The sequence below is a fragment of the Triticum aestivum genome, chromosome 7D (assembly GCF_018294505.1).
Source record: "Triticum aestivum cultivar Chinese Spring chromosome 7D, IWGSC CS RefSeq v2.1, whole genome shotgun sequence".
NCBI lineage: Eukaryota > Viridiplantae > Streptophyta > Magnoliopsida > Poales > Poaceae > Triticum > Triticum aestivum.
The window spans coordinates 240,945,496-240,961,176 of NC_057814.1; the positions used below are offsets into that span (position 1 = coordinate 240,945,496).

The 15,681-nt window shown below is 46.7% G+C and overlaps 2 protein-coding genes across 2 annotated transcripts in view; both read left to right on the plus strand.

The window, feature by feature from the left end:
• The first annotated feature begins 9,673 nt into the window (after nucleotides 1-9,673).
• On the plus strand, nucleotides 9,674-12,625 carry LOC123164340 (glutamate-1-semialdehyde 2,1-aminomutase, chloroplastic). The gene is made up of 3 exons (XM_044581766.1): nucleotides 9,674-9,984; nucleotides 10,732-10,905; nucleotides 11,357-12,625. The coding sequence occupies exons 1-3, from the start codon at nucleotides 9,808-9,810 to the stop codon at nucleotides 12,422-12,424; spliced, it is 1,419 nt and encodes a 472-aa protein (XP_044437701.1). The 5' UTR covers nucleotides 9,674-9,807; the 3' UTR covers nucleotides 12,425-12,625.
• Nucleotides 12,626-14,779: 2,154 nt separating this feature from the next.
• LOC123169618 (MADS-box transcription factor 51) overlaps nucleotides 14,780-15,681 on the plus strand; it is a 30,105-nt gene continuing 29,203 nt past the window's right edge. The window contains exon 1 of the mRNA XM_044587489.1: nucleotides 14,780-15,263. Within this exon, the coding sequence (XP_044443424.1) occupies nucleotides 14,965-15,263 (299 nt within the window). The 5' untranslated portion in view covers nucleotides 14,780-14,964. The remainder of the gene's footprint in view (nucleotides 15,264-15,681) is intronic.

Below are 15,681 nucleotides of genomic sequence, written 5' to 3' on the forward strand. Positions count from 1 at the left end.
TTAAGCTTGGGGATGTTGATACGTCTCCGTCGTATCTATAATTTTTGATTGTTTCATGCCAATGTTATACAACTTTCACATATTTTTGGCTACTTTTTGTATGATTTATTGGACTAACCTATTGATCCAGTGCCCAGTGCCAGTTCCTGTTTTTTTGCATGTTTTTTGTTTCGCAGAAAATCCATATCAAACCAAGTCCAAACGTGATAAAAATTTATGGATACCTATTTTGGAATATATGTGATTTTTGGGAGGTGGAATCAATGCAAACGGGGGGCCACAATGCCCACAACCCACCAGGGCGTGACCTAGGCCCCAGGCGCGCCCAAGTGTCTTATGATCACCTCGTAGGTCGGTTGGGTCTCTACTTCGGGTGCAAGGAAGCTTATATCCAAAATAATCATGTTAAAATTTGAGCACAATCGGAGTTACGGATCTCCCGGAATATAAGAAACGGTTTTTGGCCAGATCTGAGGCGCGAAACGGAAGGGAACAGAGAGGGAGATCCTTCTCGGAGGGAATCCCGCCCCTCCGCCACCATGGAGGCCATGGACCAGAGGAGGAACTCTCCTCCCATCTAGGGGGGGAGGCCAAGGAAGAAGAAGAAGGAGGGGGGGTCTCTCCCCCTCTCTCCCGGTGGCGCCGGAACACCGCCGGGGCAAGGATCGTGACGGCGATCTACATCAACAATCTTGCTACCGTCAACACCAACTTTCTCCCCCTCTATGCAGCGGTGTAACACCTCTTCTCCCCGCTGTAATCTCTACTTAAACATGGTGCTCAACTCCATATATTATTTCCCAATGATCTATGGTCATCCTATGATGTTTGAGTAGATCCGTTTTGTCCTATGGGTTAATCGTGATCTTGGTTGGTATGATTGTATATTTTATTTATGGTGCTGTCCTATGGTGCCCTCCGTCTCATGCAAACGTGAGGAGGCCCCGCTGTAGGGTGTTGCAATACGTTCATGGTTTGCTTATTGTCAGTGTTGCGGGGGATGACAGCAGCCCAAACACGGATAAGTGGGTTATGGCGTATGGGATAAAGAGGATTTGATACTTAATGCTATGGTTGGGTTTCACGACCTTAATGATATTTAGTAATTGTGGATGCTTGCTAGGGGTCCAATCATAAGTGCATATGATCCAAGTAGAGAAAGTATGTTAGCTCATGCCTCTCCCTCATGTAAAATTGCAAGAATGATTACCGGTACTTGTTATCGATTACGTAGGGACAAATGACTTTCTTGTTGACAAAAGCTATCCACTTTTATTACCTTGCAATTTATTCATAGTTTTATTCTCGCAAAGTACTCGTAGTTTTATTCTTGCCAAGTAGTTTCATACTTATTTTAGGTAAAGAAAACGTCGAGTGTGCGTAGACACTACTAAGGAAAACCCTAGTAGTAGCGCGGGTTTAATGCCCACTAGTAGCGTGGGACACCGCGCTACTAGTAAGGCGCTACAGCTTTGTTCACTTCCGCGCTACTGCTAATATAGCTAGTAGTAGCGTGTTTACTCTCCATCGCTACTAGTATTCTTTTTCTTATTTTTTTTATTTTTAGTGTATTTATACGCCATTATAGAAATTTTGGTACAATACCAATTATGAGGTTGTTATATCAATATGTCCATAACAGTGTGTCAAATGAAGGTGGATTAGGTTCAAGTGGAGGCAACATGTGGTGCATGTCAAAAGTATACTACTAATCCAAACTTGATCTAGTTTGGACTAGTAGTACTTTCAATGTGCACCACATGTTGCCTCCACTTGAATCTAATCCGCCAACACAAGCTATTTAATCATCATCATAGTCATTACCACCAACAATAGCTATTTAATCATCATAGTCATAGTGTAGCACACATCATCATCTTCAAACTCATTCTAGCTAGCTAATCACCACCAACACTAGCTGCGGTAGCTATCTAATCACCACCAACACTAGCTAATAATAATCATCATAGTCATTACCACCAACACTAGCTATTTAATCATCATAACTCATTCTAGCTAGCTAATCACTCCTGCTGCTCTCTCTCAGGTAAAATAACATAAAACATGTGTAGCACTCCTGCTTCATCAAGTTGGAGCATGCAGATGAACCTGTCTCCTAATTGTGGGTTGCGCTTCTGATTGCTGCCCCCTAGTACTTCTCTGCGATCGTTCACAATTTTGCTCCACTCTTTCACTATTAAGCATTCCTCGCTATTAGAAATCCTGAATGCACTAAAGTGCATTATAGGATATCTTGGCCGTAAGCTAACAATTCTCATGCGACCTTTAGTCTCGATCCAATGAGGCACAACATTCATCGGAGTCCCTGCTGAAGAACATCGTATAGTAACATACTTAGCAATGAAGTTTAGCTTAAAAATAATGTATGCAAAAGATGCACTGAGGACAAATAGTAAAAATCTTACCATCTTTCCTAAATAGATGTTACCGTAGTTCAGTACGAACACTATTGGTCGCACGTTTTGAGTACTAAGATTTGTAAGTCCAGGAAAATAATTTGTCTTGACAGTATGAAGATTCTCAAGCCATGAAACATAATGACCTATCTCAGTTTAGTTCAGCCCCGGGACAGTGGACGGTCATGTCTACCAAGCGCCAGACATGTTTGCTTGAATGGAAATAAGCTGTCAACTATTTTTGAGTAAACAATATCGAAGACATAAATATGGTTGAGAAACTCACATAATGGTATAACTGGAGGCGTCTGCACATCGACCCAGATGTCTCTATTACCTTCAATATCATCTTCGGGACGAATATCAAAGGTGATAAACATATTAGGCTCAAATGCATAAGCCTTGCATAGTGCTTGCCAAGTTTTGCATTCAAAATAGGTGTAGGTGTCTGCGTTGTATAATTTTGCGTGGAAAGTATAACCATGCTCGGTCTTCAAGTAAACTCTCTTTACCTCCATAGTAGTTTTCATAGGACTGAAACCTATCTTATCCAAGAAAAAAACTCTTGCATGGCAGGGGATACGCTAGTAGAATAGTAAAAGATTTAAATTATAAGTTGAAGCAAATGAAGCAGATGTCATGCTTAATTACGAAAAAAGACTTGTCGTTGTGACTTACTGTATCCACTTCGAAGTTCTCGTCCAGCTTGATGCTGAAGCGCCTATCATCATCTAGGAAGATTCTGTCGCACAGGTCGCGCTCGTCTTTGCAGTATTCGCAAATACCGAAATCCTTTTCGTCGTCAGACATTTCCTATGTTCATAGTTGAAACATTAATTGAAAATCGATCGAAGGCAACTACCAGGATACTCAACACACAAATCCAGGGCACTCCATATTTCCTACATATTTTGGCACAAGTCATGCCAAAATTCATGGAAAAATGCGACATGACCTTTGCTAAAATAGGACATATCGAGCGCCTGAAATTTGCCGGAACAGAAATGAATCAACACTCCGGCAAAACATAGGCCACTCGGAGGTATAACTTGCAAACATGACCGGCCACTTGGGCAAGCACATATCCTATTTGAGCAACACAAGATATACATTTCAAAATATCTTATAGGACTCATATTGACATGAGCATTCAATAAGCAAAACCAAATCGTAAAATAAATAAGTATTCAAATTAGCATGCATTCAATAAGCAAAAGTAAATCATCTCATGCGTTCGTAAATCATCGAATATTATCACTAATACATCCCAAATAGTATCATACATATAACATCACTAATACAACTAAAACCCTAGCGCACGATGGGTATCGGCACGTGCAGTGGACACCCAAAGAGAAGGAACCATCACAGGATCATAGCTCCAGTGAGATCTCTGGAGAACCTGCCAGGTATTGGAGAACCTGTGCTCCAACGCAAACAAGTAGCGACGGACGTGCGTGTCCTCCTCACTGACACGGTGACGTACCACCTCCGCGGGGTCCTCGAGCCTCTGGACCGTCACTGGCCCACACGACCGCCACCAAAGAAGGTTCGGGTCAATGACGGGCTGACTCCTCACCAAGCTGCGCCCCCGGTAGGTAGCGCCTCCCAGTACCAGCCCGGCGGAGCCCAGTCCCGGACATGGCCCATCTGGTCAAGCAGGTGTCCTCCGCCGAGTGGACGACGACGAGGATGCGGGATAGGCATCGTCGACGTCGATGCGGGAATAATTTCTTTAACTAAAAAAATAACAACAAATGTGACATGTTCAACTAGTTCTATTAATTCAACTAGTTCTTACTAAAAATAAACTTATTATAAATAAAAATAAACCAGTACCTAATTAGTACCTAGTTCTTACTAACTAATTAGTACCTAGGAACTACTGCCCTAATTACCATCTAATTTGATGAACCTAGGTGTGGAAAGTGGTAGCGGATATTCCAATTATCCAACTTAAAAGTGAAATAAGTGGTCAAATTTTACCCGTTTTATTATGCATTACAATAGTGTTTATTCATCATCTAAGAAAACATCCGAGCTGCATCCGTATCCGATAACATCCGCATCTGATTCGTTTCCACCCATAGATGAACCCTAACTAATTTGATGCAACTAAAATTTGAAGAACCCTAGGCAGAGGTAGGGGAGGGGAGGAGCAGGCGTGCTCACCTCGGGTGCCTGCGGCGAGGGAGGGGCAGGCGGCGTCGAGGTCGGGGTCGGGGCTCAGGCGCGCGGCGGAGGGCGGCGTCGAGGTCGGGGTCGGGGCGGCGTCGAGGTCAGGGCGGCGTCGAGGTCGGGGTCGGGGGCGGCGTCGAATCTGGGGTCGGGGGCGGCGTCGAGGGTGTGCGGAGAGCGATGGGAGAGCGCACGGCGGCCGACGGGCGACGGCGGCGGCGACAGCGGAGGAGTTGGATTTGGGGGAAGTGGTCGTGGGGAAGAACGAACCGCGCGGTTAAGTCAGAAGTAGCAGTAGCGTGTTCCAGGAAGTGCTCTGCTGCTAAGCTAGCTACAGCGCGTTACTCGATACGCGCTACTGCTATTCCTTTCTCTTTTTCCTCTTTTTCATTATTTTTCTTTACATTTTATTTTTTTCCTTTCACCTTTTTCTATTTCTTTCATTTTCATTTACTTTTCTATTTGCTTTCCATTTAATTTTATTTCCTTTAGCAGTAGCGCCTTTCAGCGTAAATGCGCTGCTACAAAGCAAGTAGCGGTAGCGTGGTTCGACGTAGATCGCTACTACTATGTGTAGCCTATCGGCTAAGCCGTGGAAATTTTAGTAGTAGCGCTTTTATCTTCAGGCGCGCTACTGCTACAACTGTATCTGTAGCGCCGTTTACATCAGCGCACTACTGCTACTTAGCACCAGCGTGCTTTTTTAACACGCGCTACTGCTAAAGTTCTGTGTATAAGGTTTTCCCTAGTAGTGAGAGTTGTATCGGTGGTCGATAGAACTTGAGGGAATATTTGTTCTACCTTTAGCTCCTCGTTGGGTTCGACACTCTTATTTATCGAAAAGGCTACAAACGACCCCCTACACTTGTGGGTTATCACTACACTACAGAGTTATCATCGGGAGTGCGTTACGAGGCATCACCCTTGGCAGTTGATAGTAGCTCTGCAGAGTCGAGCAACAAAATGGGGGTGTGATGTGCTGTGTCGGGCCCTGTACGTCGATCACGTTGATCGAGTCATCGGTCAACAAGCCGGGGCCACTAGGACAAAGTGGGGGGGCACTGGTGAATCACCAACCAACCTATCCTAAGAAGTTTAGGATAAGCAGGTAAGGTACAAGAGCAGGTTACAAAAGCAGGCTATGCATCAGAATCGGAGCAAACAATAACAGTAGCAAAATCTAATGCAAGCATGAGAGAGAACAAAATGGGCGATATTGGAATGATCAAGGGGGGGGGTTGCTTTCCTGGAAGCTCTGCTGAAAGGGAAGGAGGGTCCTCAGGGACATAGACGATCACAGTGGCATCAGCAGCGGTCTCGGGGTCTACCGGAGAGAAGAGGGGTAAGAAACAATAAATAATAGCAAACAAGTGCATAACACGACAACATGCAGAGCTAGGGGTGTTCTAATGCAGTGCTATACGATAACGGCGAAGGGGGAAAACATCCGGGAATGTTTTCCCGAAGTTTGGCATTTTTGGACAGATGAAACGGAGGGGGACGGTTCCACGTTCTCTATGCTAGGGACGTATGGCAGACGAACGGAGGGCATATTCGAATTCGTCATATTTTTCTGAGCAACTTTCATGTATAAAGTATTTCCATCCGAGTTATGGATTATTTTATATTAATTTTAGAAGTTTTATTGAATTTCTGGAATTATTATTATTTAAATTAATTCGAAAACAGAGTTATTGCATCAACATGATGTCATCTTGACGCCAGCAGTCAACCAGCCAGTTGACTGGTCAAACTGACGTCTGGGCCCCACCTGTCATTGACAAAGGGGTTAACAGAGTTAAGAACTAATCTAGTTAAACTAATTAATCTCCTGGGCCCATCTGTCAGCCACTTATTAGGTTAATCAATTAATTCTAAAATGCTTTTACTTAACTTTAGGGGGTGGACCCACCTTTCAGCGGCTGGGCGCTGCCTAGTCAGCAGGTTGACCAGGTCAACTGGTCAAGGGGGGCCCTGGGGCCCACGGGTCAGTGACCCAAGGGGTGGCCCCAGGTCGGCCATGTCGATGGTGGCGGTGGCGCACCGGCGACGGCCAAAACAATGGTGGCGGCGCGCCGGAGCCGGCCGTAATCGCGCTACGGGCGGCCGTTCGTGGCGCGGTCGGCTTCTTTCGAACGGGCACTACGCCGCGGGTCTGATGGTGGCAACAGAACGAGCGGAAGGGGGGTCAGAAAGGACGTCGACGACAAGATGTGGCGGTGGCGTGGAACGAGCTACAGTGCACGGGGGAAAGTGTGGACTTACGCGTTGGGCTCCTGGGGAACCCAAGAGCATGACGGCAGCCACGGACGGGCGTGGCAGCAGCGGTAGCCACGGCTGCGAGCTCCACGATGGCGGCGTGGGCACAACGTCACGACGGGGTGGCTACGGGGTGCGGGCGAGCTAAAGGGAAGGAGGAGGAGGAGGGGCGGTGGCTTACTGCCATTGTAGGGAAGGCCCGAAGGAGACACGCGACGGCCGGAGACGTCGTCGGCGTGCGGCGGCCAGAGGCGGACGGAGTGGAAGAAGATGATGGCATGGCGGCGTTCCGGTGCCCCTGGCTTGAGCTTGGGGTCAGGGAAGATGTAGCGGAGGCCGGGGAAGCGGCGGGACAGGTCGGGGGCGCTCGGGGACTACAGTGGCCACGGTGGTGGCGCGGCGACCGCATCGGGGAGGTGGATATGGAGATGGGAGGGAGGAGAGGGGAGGCGAAATATCTGCAGGGGGAAGGGAGCTGACGAGGCCGAGGGCTCGGTCTTATCCCCTCGGCGGCGAGGCGCGGGGCGACGAGCGGGTTCGACGGCGACGCGCGAGGGCGCGCCCGGGCGAGCACACAGTAGGGGTAGGAAGACAACAGGGGGGAGCTGGGCCGGCTGGGCCGCTCGAATGGGCTAAGGCCGAGGGGGGTAGGGGGGCCTCTTTTCCTTTTTCACATTTTATTTTCTGTTTCAATTTTAGCTACTGTTTTCTATTAAATTGTAAAACTAAATGAGTTTTGGTAGATATGAGACTTGTCACATAAGTCAACCACATTATTTCTAGGAGTCACAAAAAGTTTGAGGCTAAAAGGAGTTGTCTAACCATTTTTAGAAATTGAAAAGGCCAATTTTAAAAACTGCTGGACCACTAAATACGTTTCCAGGGGCACTTTCGGAATCGAAAAGAGTTTGGTTCCAACATGACAATTACTCAGTGATTATTTGCAACATTATGAACATTTTAGTTTTGACATTTGAAAACTTATATAGTTTGACTTGATTTTAAATTCGAATTTGAAGGGGTTTGAATCCACGCGAGTTTATCAACAGTAACCGTGGTGATGTGGCCTCATTAGTAGAGGGTTACTGTAGCTTAATTATCCGGGCGTCACAATTTTGAGGACATCTTATTGGTCAAAGCTTGGTTGGGCACAACGATGGATCCAATATGTGGCGCCAAGCAAAAGGGGAACACCTATTGGATGGAGATTTGGAAGGAGTATCACGAACAAAAGGAGTGTGTGGAGCCGCATCCTATCGTGACCACACACAATGTGGCATCTCTCCAACATCGCTGGGGATCATTCAAGGGGAAGTGAACAAGTACGTCGGCTACTACTCACAAGTGACCAAACGACCTCAAAGTGGGATGGGAGTCGCAACTCATGTAAGCTCGATTGCCTCATCTTTGTCGTCCATTGCATATGCTTTTTGTGTTTAAATTCTCGTGCTCATACATATGTTGTTTGCTAGACGACGGTGGCGGCCACTTTGTATCACGAGGTGGAGAAGAAGCCATTTGCTTTTAGCCATTGTTGGGTCATATTGAATGGCAAACCGAAGTGGAACCAACTTGTGGCCGACCTCAAGTCCAGCAAGAAGAGGAATGATGGCTCAGGCTCGAACCAATCAATTGGGTTGGACGATGAAGAGGACGATGTTGTCGTGACGAATGGAGAAGCCACCATGCCAAAGGACAACCGCCAAGTCATGGGAAACAAGTGGGAGAAGGCACGTGCCGCCCATGATGCCGCGGCTACCAAAATGTCGTCAACATGGACAAGCATTTTTTCGGTGAGGGAGAACAAGAAGGAGGAGAGGTACAAACTCATGTTGGATGCGTAAAAGGAAATGATGGACTGGAACAGAAAGAGGGCGTAGAAGAAGCTGGAAATTCAGAGGGAGAAGATCGAGTTGGAGAAGCAACAAGCGGCGATCAAATGGGAGCTCGAGAAGGCCAAGATATTCGGCGACATAGAGCTTGAGAAGGAGAGGTTACAACTCGCACGAGACACAGAAGATGCAAGGATCATGTTAGCGGACGAGCCCCTCTATGATGAGTATGCGAAGAAGTGGCTTGAGGACAAGATGAAGATCAACGACCATAGGAAGTACGAGGCGGCGAGGGCGGCTGCGGCCCGGATGCAGGCGGAGGAGGCAGCCCGGATGTAGGCGGAGCAGGCATCCCGGATGCAGGCGGAGGAGGCTGCCCGAATACATGCAGAGCAGGACAAGCAGGACGCATTCCGCTCGGAACAGGCGCCCAGCCAGTGATCCGAGGCCATCCGTCATGCTCGAACATTGACCATTTTGCCATGTCCGATTTATTGAATTATGATTTGTTTTGCGTTGTTTCGAATTTTGGTATTCAGACAATTTGTACCGTATGATCGATGTGCATGAATTGCATGGATTTGAGAATCGAAATTTGCGTTATGTAGATGTGCAACCCAACATTTGAGGGGTGTCCGCTCAGTGTCCGCAAAAACGCCGCAGACGTTTGAGGAGCCGGATTTGCGAAATCCGGTTGTAGATGCTCTAAGCTTGAGGGCCATCTGGCCCGTACTCCCTCCGTTTTTATTTAGTCCATGTATTACCTTTGGTCAAAGTCAAGCTTTGTAAACTTTGACAAAGTTACTAATAAAAAATATTAACATATATAATAACAAATTAGTATCATTAGATTCATCATTGAATATACTTTCACATCATATAGATTTGTTATGGTAAATGTTTATATTTTTTTATAAATTTGACAAAATCTAATATGCATAGTTAATAAATACAGAGGGAGTACAACACATTCCATCTTCTCACAAGAAAAAAACGACGTTCTTCTCACGCGGGCAGGGCCGAGTTCTTAAGACCCAATCCCACCAAACCCCTCACCAGTTCTCTTATCCCCTCCTCATCTTCTCCCCGCACCCGACGACATCGCTGGAGAAGGAAGCATCATGGCCGGAGCAGCAGCAGCCGCCGCCGCCGTGGCGTCCGGCATCTCGATCCGGCCGGTCGCCGCGCCTAAGATCTCGCGCGCGCCTCGCTCTCGGTCGGCGGTGAGGGCGGCCGTCTCCATAGGCGAGAAGGCTTACACGGTTCAGAAATCTGAGGAGATCTTCAACGCCGCCAAGGTGCTCTCTCTCTCTCTGTTTGTCTCTCTCTCTTTTAGTGCCACGTTTGAGATTTTCTCTTCGCGGTTCCCCGGGGGAGGAAAATGCGGATTTTTTCTGAGTGCAATTGTGGAGAGACGTCGTGTGTGACCAACTTCAAAAGTTATCGGGTAAACTTGGGGCAAATTTGCATGTTTTTGTGTCTGGTATGCGAATTGAAGGCGTGGTATGGGTAGATTAGAGGTTGAAAATCAGGGCCCTTGTGCTGCCTAGATGGGCAATGTCAGCATTTGGCAAGGTCAAGGTCAACTGTATTCTTAGACCAGATTGCTAGGTGTAGGCAGAAATATTAGCATAGACACAACATCTATCGTCAAGTTTCACGCACAGAATTAGTCTCAGTGTACATGGTGGGCAACTACGTGTATGTTTGATTCTGCTACCTGCATTTACAACCATGATGAGAATATAAGGTGGAATGGTTGCCATAAGTAGTTGGACTCGAGAAATGTAAAAGTGGCCAGTGCATTTAACCATTCTTTTAGTCATGTTTTGGGTCTTAGATCAGTAGTTGGCATATTGCGTTGACAGATGTTGAGCTGTTTGGTGCTGCTCTGTTTGGATTTAGTGAACTATCATGAGATGGCGCAGTCCATCCTCATCCAGAGCATCGTTACATTCTTCTATTATTTTAGATCTTACTCACATTTTATTTTCATTATTATCTGATGTCGATCTTTTACTGATTGATGTCTCACTTCTTCACAGGAATTGATGCCTGGAGGTGTTAATTCACCAGTCCGTGCCTTCAAATCAGTCGGTGGGCAGCCCATAGTTTTTGATTCTGTGAAGGGCTCTCATATGTGGGATGTGGATGGAAATGAATATATTGATTATGTTGGTTCCTGGGGTCCTGCAATCATTGGTCATGCAGATGATGAGGTACATCCTACCCTCTGTCCCAAAATAAGTGCCATTGACTTAGTACAACTTTGTACTAAAGTTGTACTAAATCTGTGATATTTATTTCGGGACGGAGGGCGTATTTCATAAAATGTATGGGATGTAATGTTTCTACCTGTATATTTTGAACTGCTTTATTGTTGCCCAGAGTGAATATTTGATGATTTTCTTTGTTGTACTCGGTAGGATTAATTTGACTAATCACCATTTTTTCCAAAAAAGAAATACCACTAGCTAAAGTACATGCGTTATTCATTAGATTGTGGGATCAAACTGCTGGGATCGCCTAATACTATCTCAGGTCAAAACTTTTGAGGAATCATGAAGTTAGGACTAAACATATCTTGCTTTATTTGGAAATCGCAAGATAGAAACTGACTGACCATTATGAACCAAATTCAGCGTTACTAAAGGCTTGTGTTTAATTCAGGTGAATGCTGCACTTATTGAAACTCTGAAGAAGGGAACTAGCTTTGGTGCTCCATGTGCGTTGGAGAATGTGTTGGCTCAAATGGTCATCTCCGCTGTGCCGAGTATCGAAATGGTTCGTTTTGTAAATTCAGGAACAGAAGCTTGCATGGGAGCACTCCGCCTTGTGCGTGCATTCACTGGGAGGGAAAAGATCCTCAAGTTTGAAGGCTGTTACCATGGCCATGCAGATTCCTTCCTCGTTAAAGCAGGCAGTGGTGTTGCCACCCTCGGCCTCCCAGACTCCCCTGGAGTGCCTAAGGGAGCCACCGTTGGGACTCTAACAGCACCTTATAATGATGTTGAGGCAGTTAAAAAGCTGTTTGAGGATAACAAAGGGGAGATTGCTGCAGTCTTCCTTGAGCCGGTTGTCGGCAATGCTGGCTTCATTCCTCCGCAGCCTGCTTTCCTAAATGCTCTCCGTGAGGTGACCAAACAAGACGGTGCACTTCTGGTCTTTGATGAAGTGATGACTGGTTTCCGTTTAGCTTATGGTGGGGCACAAGAGTACTTTGGAATCACCCCTGACGTGACAACCTTGGGGAAAATTATTGGCGGTGGTCTTCCAGTTGGTGCTTACGGTGGGCGGAAGGAAATCATGGAGATGGTTGCTCCAGCAGGGCCAATGTACCAGGCAGGAACCCTGAGTGGAAACCCTCTAGCTATGACTGCCGGAATCCACACTCTCAAGCGTCTGATGGAGCCTGGCACCTATGAATACTTGGACAAGGTCACCGGTGAACTTGTCCAGGGGATATTGGATGCGGGCGCTAAAACAGGGCATGAGATGTGTGGAGGACACATCAGGGGCATGTTCGGATTCTTCTTCGCAGGTGGCCCAGTGCACAACTTTGATGACGCCAAGAAGAGCGACACCGCGAAGTTTGGGAGGTTCCACCGTGGGATGCTGGAAGAAGGCGTGTATCTGGCACCGTCCCAGTTCGAGGCAGGTTTTACAAGCTTGGCACACACAACCCTAGACATTGAGAAAACCGTGGAGGCTGCCGAGAAAGTTCTTCGACGGATATAGACAATTCGGATTGCAAACCTTTTGGAGCTTTTCCTTCTGTTGTACTCTCTTAGTTGTACGTGGCTGAAGTTTAGTTTTGTATTGTATTTTGTTGTGCAGCAGCAGAAGCAGCAGTATATTGTCTCTAGACCATTTCTTTTCTTCTGAATTAGCATTTGGGGTGATTTTGTCTTGGCAATAAAACTTCGGCTACGACCTCAATTTTCTTCTCCTATTCCATCTACCTGTTCAATGGATATTTTTGCACCAGGTAAAGAAGCCAGCAAATGTAACCGTTGTGTCGTTGCGTGCCTAAAGATGTTGGATCAACGGTGCTGGTCGCTGTACATCTTCTTGTCTCGCTAAAGCCAAAGAAGGAAAAAGCAAATTTTCTACTTGAGCACGTTATGTCAAATATCTTGCCCCATTCCATTTTCAGATATGATACTCTTTTCAGGTTGACATCGTGCTTGGCTGGTGATATATATTCCCTTTAACTCGCTCTCTTGTGCAACTTGATTAGGTCCGTCCAATTGTTAGGATACAAGTGCATGTTGCAAAGGTATGGGGGTCTCTTTCATCGATGATTCCATCTTTTTCCACACAAAGAGAAGGCACATCATTCTCTCACTCTTTTTTTTAATCATGAACAAGCTGCCTCCGTCGCTTCTTTAATGGAGCCGGCCTATCGGGAAATCTTCATGCAAGTGCCGCTAACAACCAACATTTTCTCACTTGTAGTCGTCACCAATAAACCCATAAATTGATTTGAAGCGCCTGACATCAAATCTCGTTGTCTTACACATGGCGAGAAACCCTAACCTCATTGTCCCAAGAAGACTGCATGAATCTATATCAAAACTCCATCGACTTTGTTCTGATGGACGAACTGGAGGAGCATTAGAGCTCGAAAGATCAACTTGAAGATGAAGCGCCACCATCCGCCACCTCACCACTCCCACGAGAAATAATAAACTCTAACCTAAACTACTAGCCCAACCGAGGCACCGGGAGGCCAATTGGTTCACGTCCATGGTAGCCTTGCCAAAATTGGTCACCCCAATAATTTGGCATTGGTTCTTGCCGCCAGTGATTCGCCAACGCGTGGGTGTACAGAGTAAACCGGCTACCGAGATATTGGCGTGGATCCGATATTTTGGCATCCTCCAAACGCACGCCAACTCTGACAGTCAACGTCAATTAATTGGTAGGGCAGCCCCAGGCTGCAGTCCAAACGCCCCCCGGACTCCCCACCTCGTTGTCAGCTGCTAGAGTGGCGAACAGGGGGAGGCGGGTCCTCGGGAGTGGAAGGAATAGATTGATTCAGAAAAAAAGACCTAAAAATCAAGGGCACATCATTCATTGTGCTGAATACTTAATTTTGTGGATAAAAAAATACACACACCAATACATCATCATGGGGAGCGTCCCTTGGTCACAGTTAAAAGGTGATAGCTAGTTGTCAATTAGCAACTGTCATCTCTTCGGGTGTTTGTTGGCTGTTTTTTTCTTCAGAAAAACTTTCGACCATCAAACACCATGCCAGCAAGAACACATGAAGTAATAACAAATATTTTATCCATGTCCCTAGGCCACCTAGCAACACTATAAACACGGGAGGAGTCAATGGCGCAATTATTACCCCTTCCTCACGGGAGCCATACAAATCGTTTTTTTCACGGTTGAAGCCAGATAAATCTTGTTATAGTAGACAGTTGAAAGTCATCAAGCTAAGGCCCCAAAGACCATCATAGCAGAAAAGCAACTGTCACTGATACATACAGAGAAGACATCCCTTCCTTCCGATCTCTTCACCTTGTGTAAATACCAAAATCACTTGTGATAAATTTACATTATGGAAGGTGATGCATAATTCATTTTTATGTGCAATTCTGGCAAACTCTTGGTTGTTCATGTTCAGATTAGTACTATGTCCTGTTTGTTGATTGTTGGTAAGGAGATCGGTAGCATGCTCTATTTCCTGTATTGCATATACTACTTTACGAAATAAAATGAAACATCTGCTCTCTCTCTTTCTCCACCAGAATCGATCTCTTCTGGTTACTTGCGACATAAAATGAAACAACTGCGCTCTCTCTCTCTCTCTCTCTCTCTCCAAAAATACTGTACCAGAATCGACCTGTTCTTTTTTTCTTGCTGCTTGAACCGTTGATCGCTCGTAACGAAGACATGTGATCCGAACCGTCCAATTCAGATCCAACAAAGATAGGCCCACAAGGTCAGCGAGACACAAAACAGCGAAACAGCGTTGTTGCCCCGCTAGGAGGCTACACGTATTGGGGTTCTCAGCCCGAATTCTAGTTTTGGCGCCGAGGTTGGGTCAGGGGCCCGTGCCCGGCAACTGGTGCCGTACCCATCCGATGGACAGGCCCATGGAGCCCCTCGTCCTGCCCTCCACAACTTTCGCTTGAATCTCTCTCATTCTCTCCCCCTCCCAAGTTAATTCTCCCCATCTTTATGACCAGCTGCCACCAGCCTCCTCCGCTCCTCGCTCGGTTGCGTTTTGCCGGGTAGCTAGTTAGCTAGGGCCTTGACTGGGAATGTCGGAGGATGTGGGGAGGAGGAGGATGCAGCAGCAGGAGGAGGAGGAGGAGGATGAGAGTTTGAAGGCGGCGGCGGCGGCGGTGGAGGAGGGAGGAGGGAAGAGGAAGAGGAAGCGGGGGAGGGTGGAGTTGCGGCGGATAGAGGACAGGACGAGCCGGCAGGTTCGCTTCTCCAAGCGGCGGAGCGGGCTCTTCAAGAAGGCCTTCGAGCTCTCCGTGCTCTGCGACGCCGAGGTTGCGCTAGTTGTCTTCTCTCCCGCCGGCCGCCTCTACGAGTTCGTCTCCTCCGACACCAGGTATACCGTATATCCGTATGTATACTATATATACTAATCTAAATTTTCTCTAGTCAGCTATCTTTTGTAAGTATCCGTGTGTTTTCTGCTGTTCTTGGCAGCTAGTACTTTTGCCTTTTATCTTGCACCGGCGCTCTTGCATTTCTTGTTTCGGCCGAGCACACACAGTTTGGTCTAGAAAATCATTGCCGGCTGCCGCGGATCGTGTTTAGGCGCCCGAGTTCGCGATGGTTAGTTCTCAAACTGAAGGATCTGTGCATGTATAGCCCGACCAAAAATATGATATGTAGCTACCCATAGCCACGCCGGATTATTTTTCTCTGATTTTATGTTGCATTTCTTTGTTTCCATGGGGAATGATTTATTTCCTACAGCCGTACCATTGGAATTTTGGCAAAATTAAGCTGGGCGCCCTTCT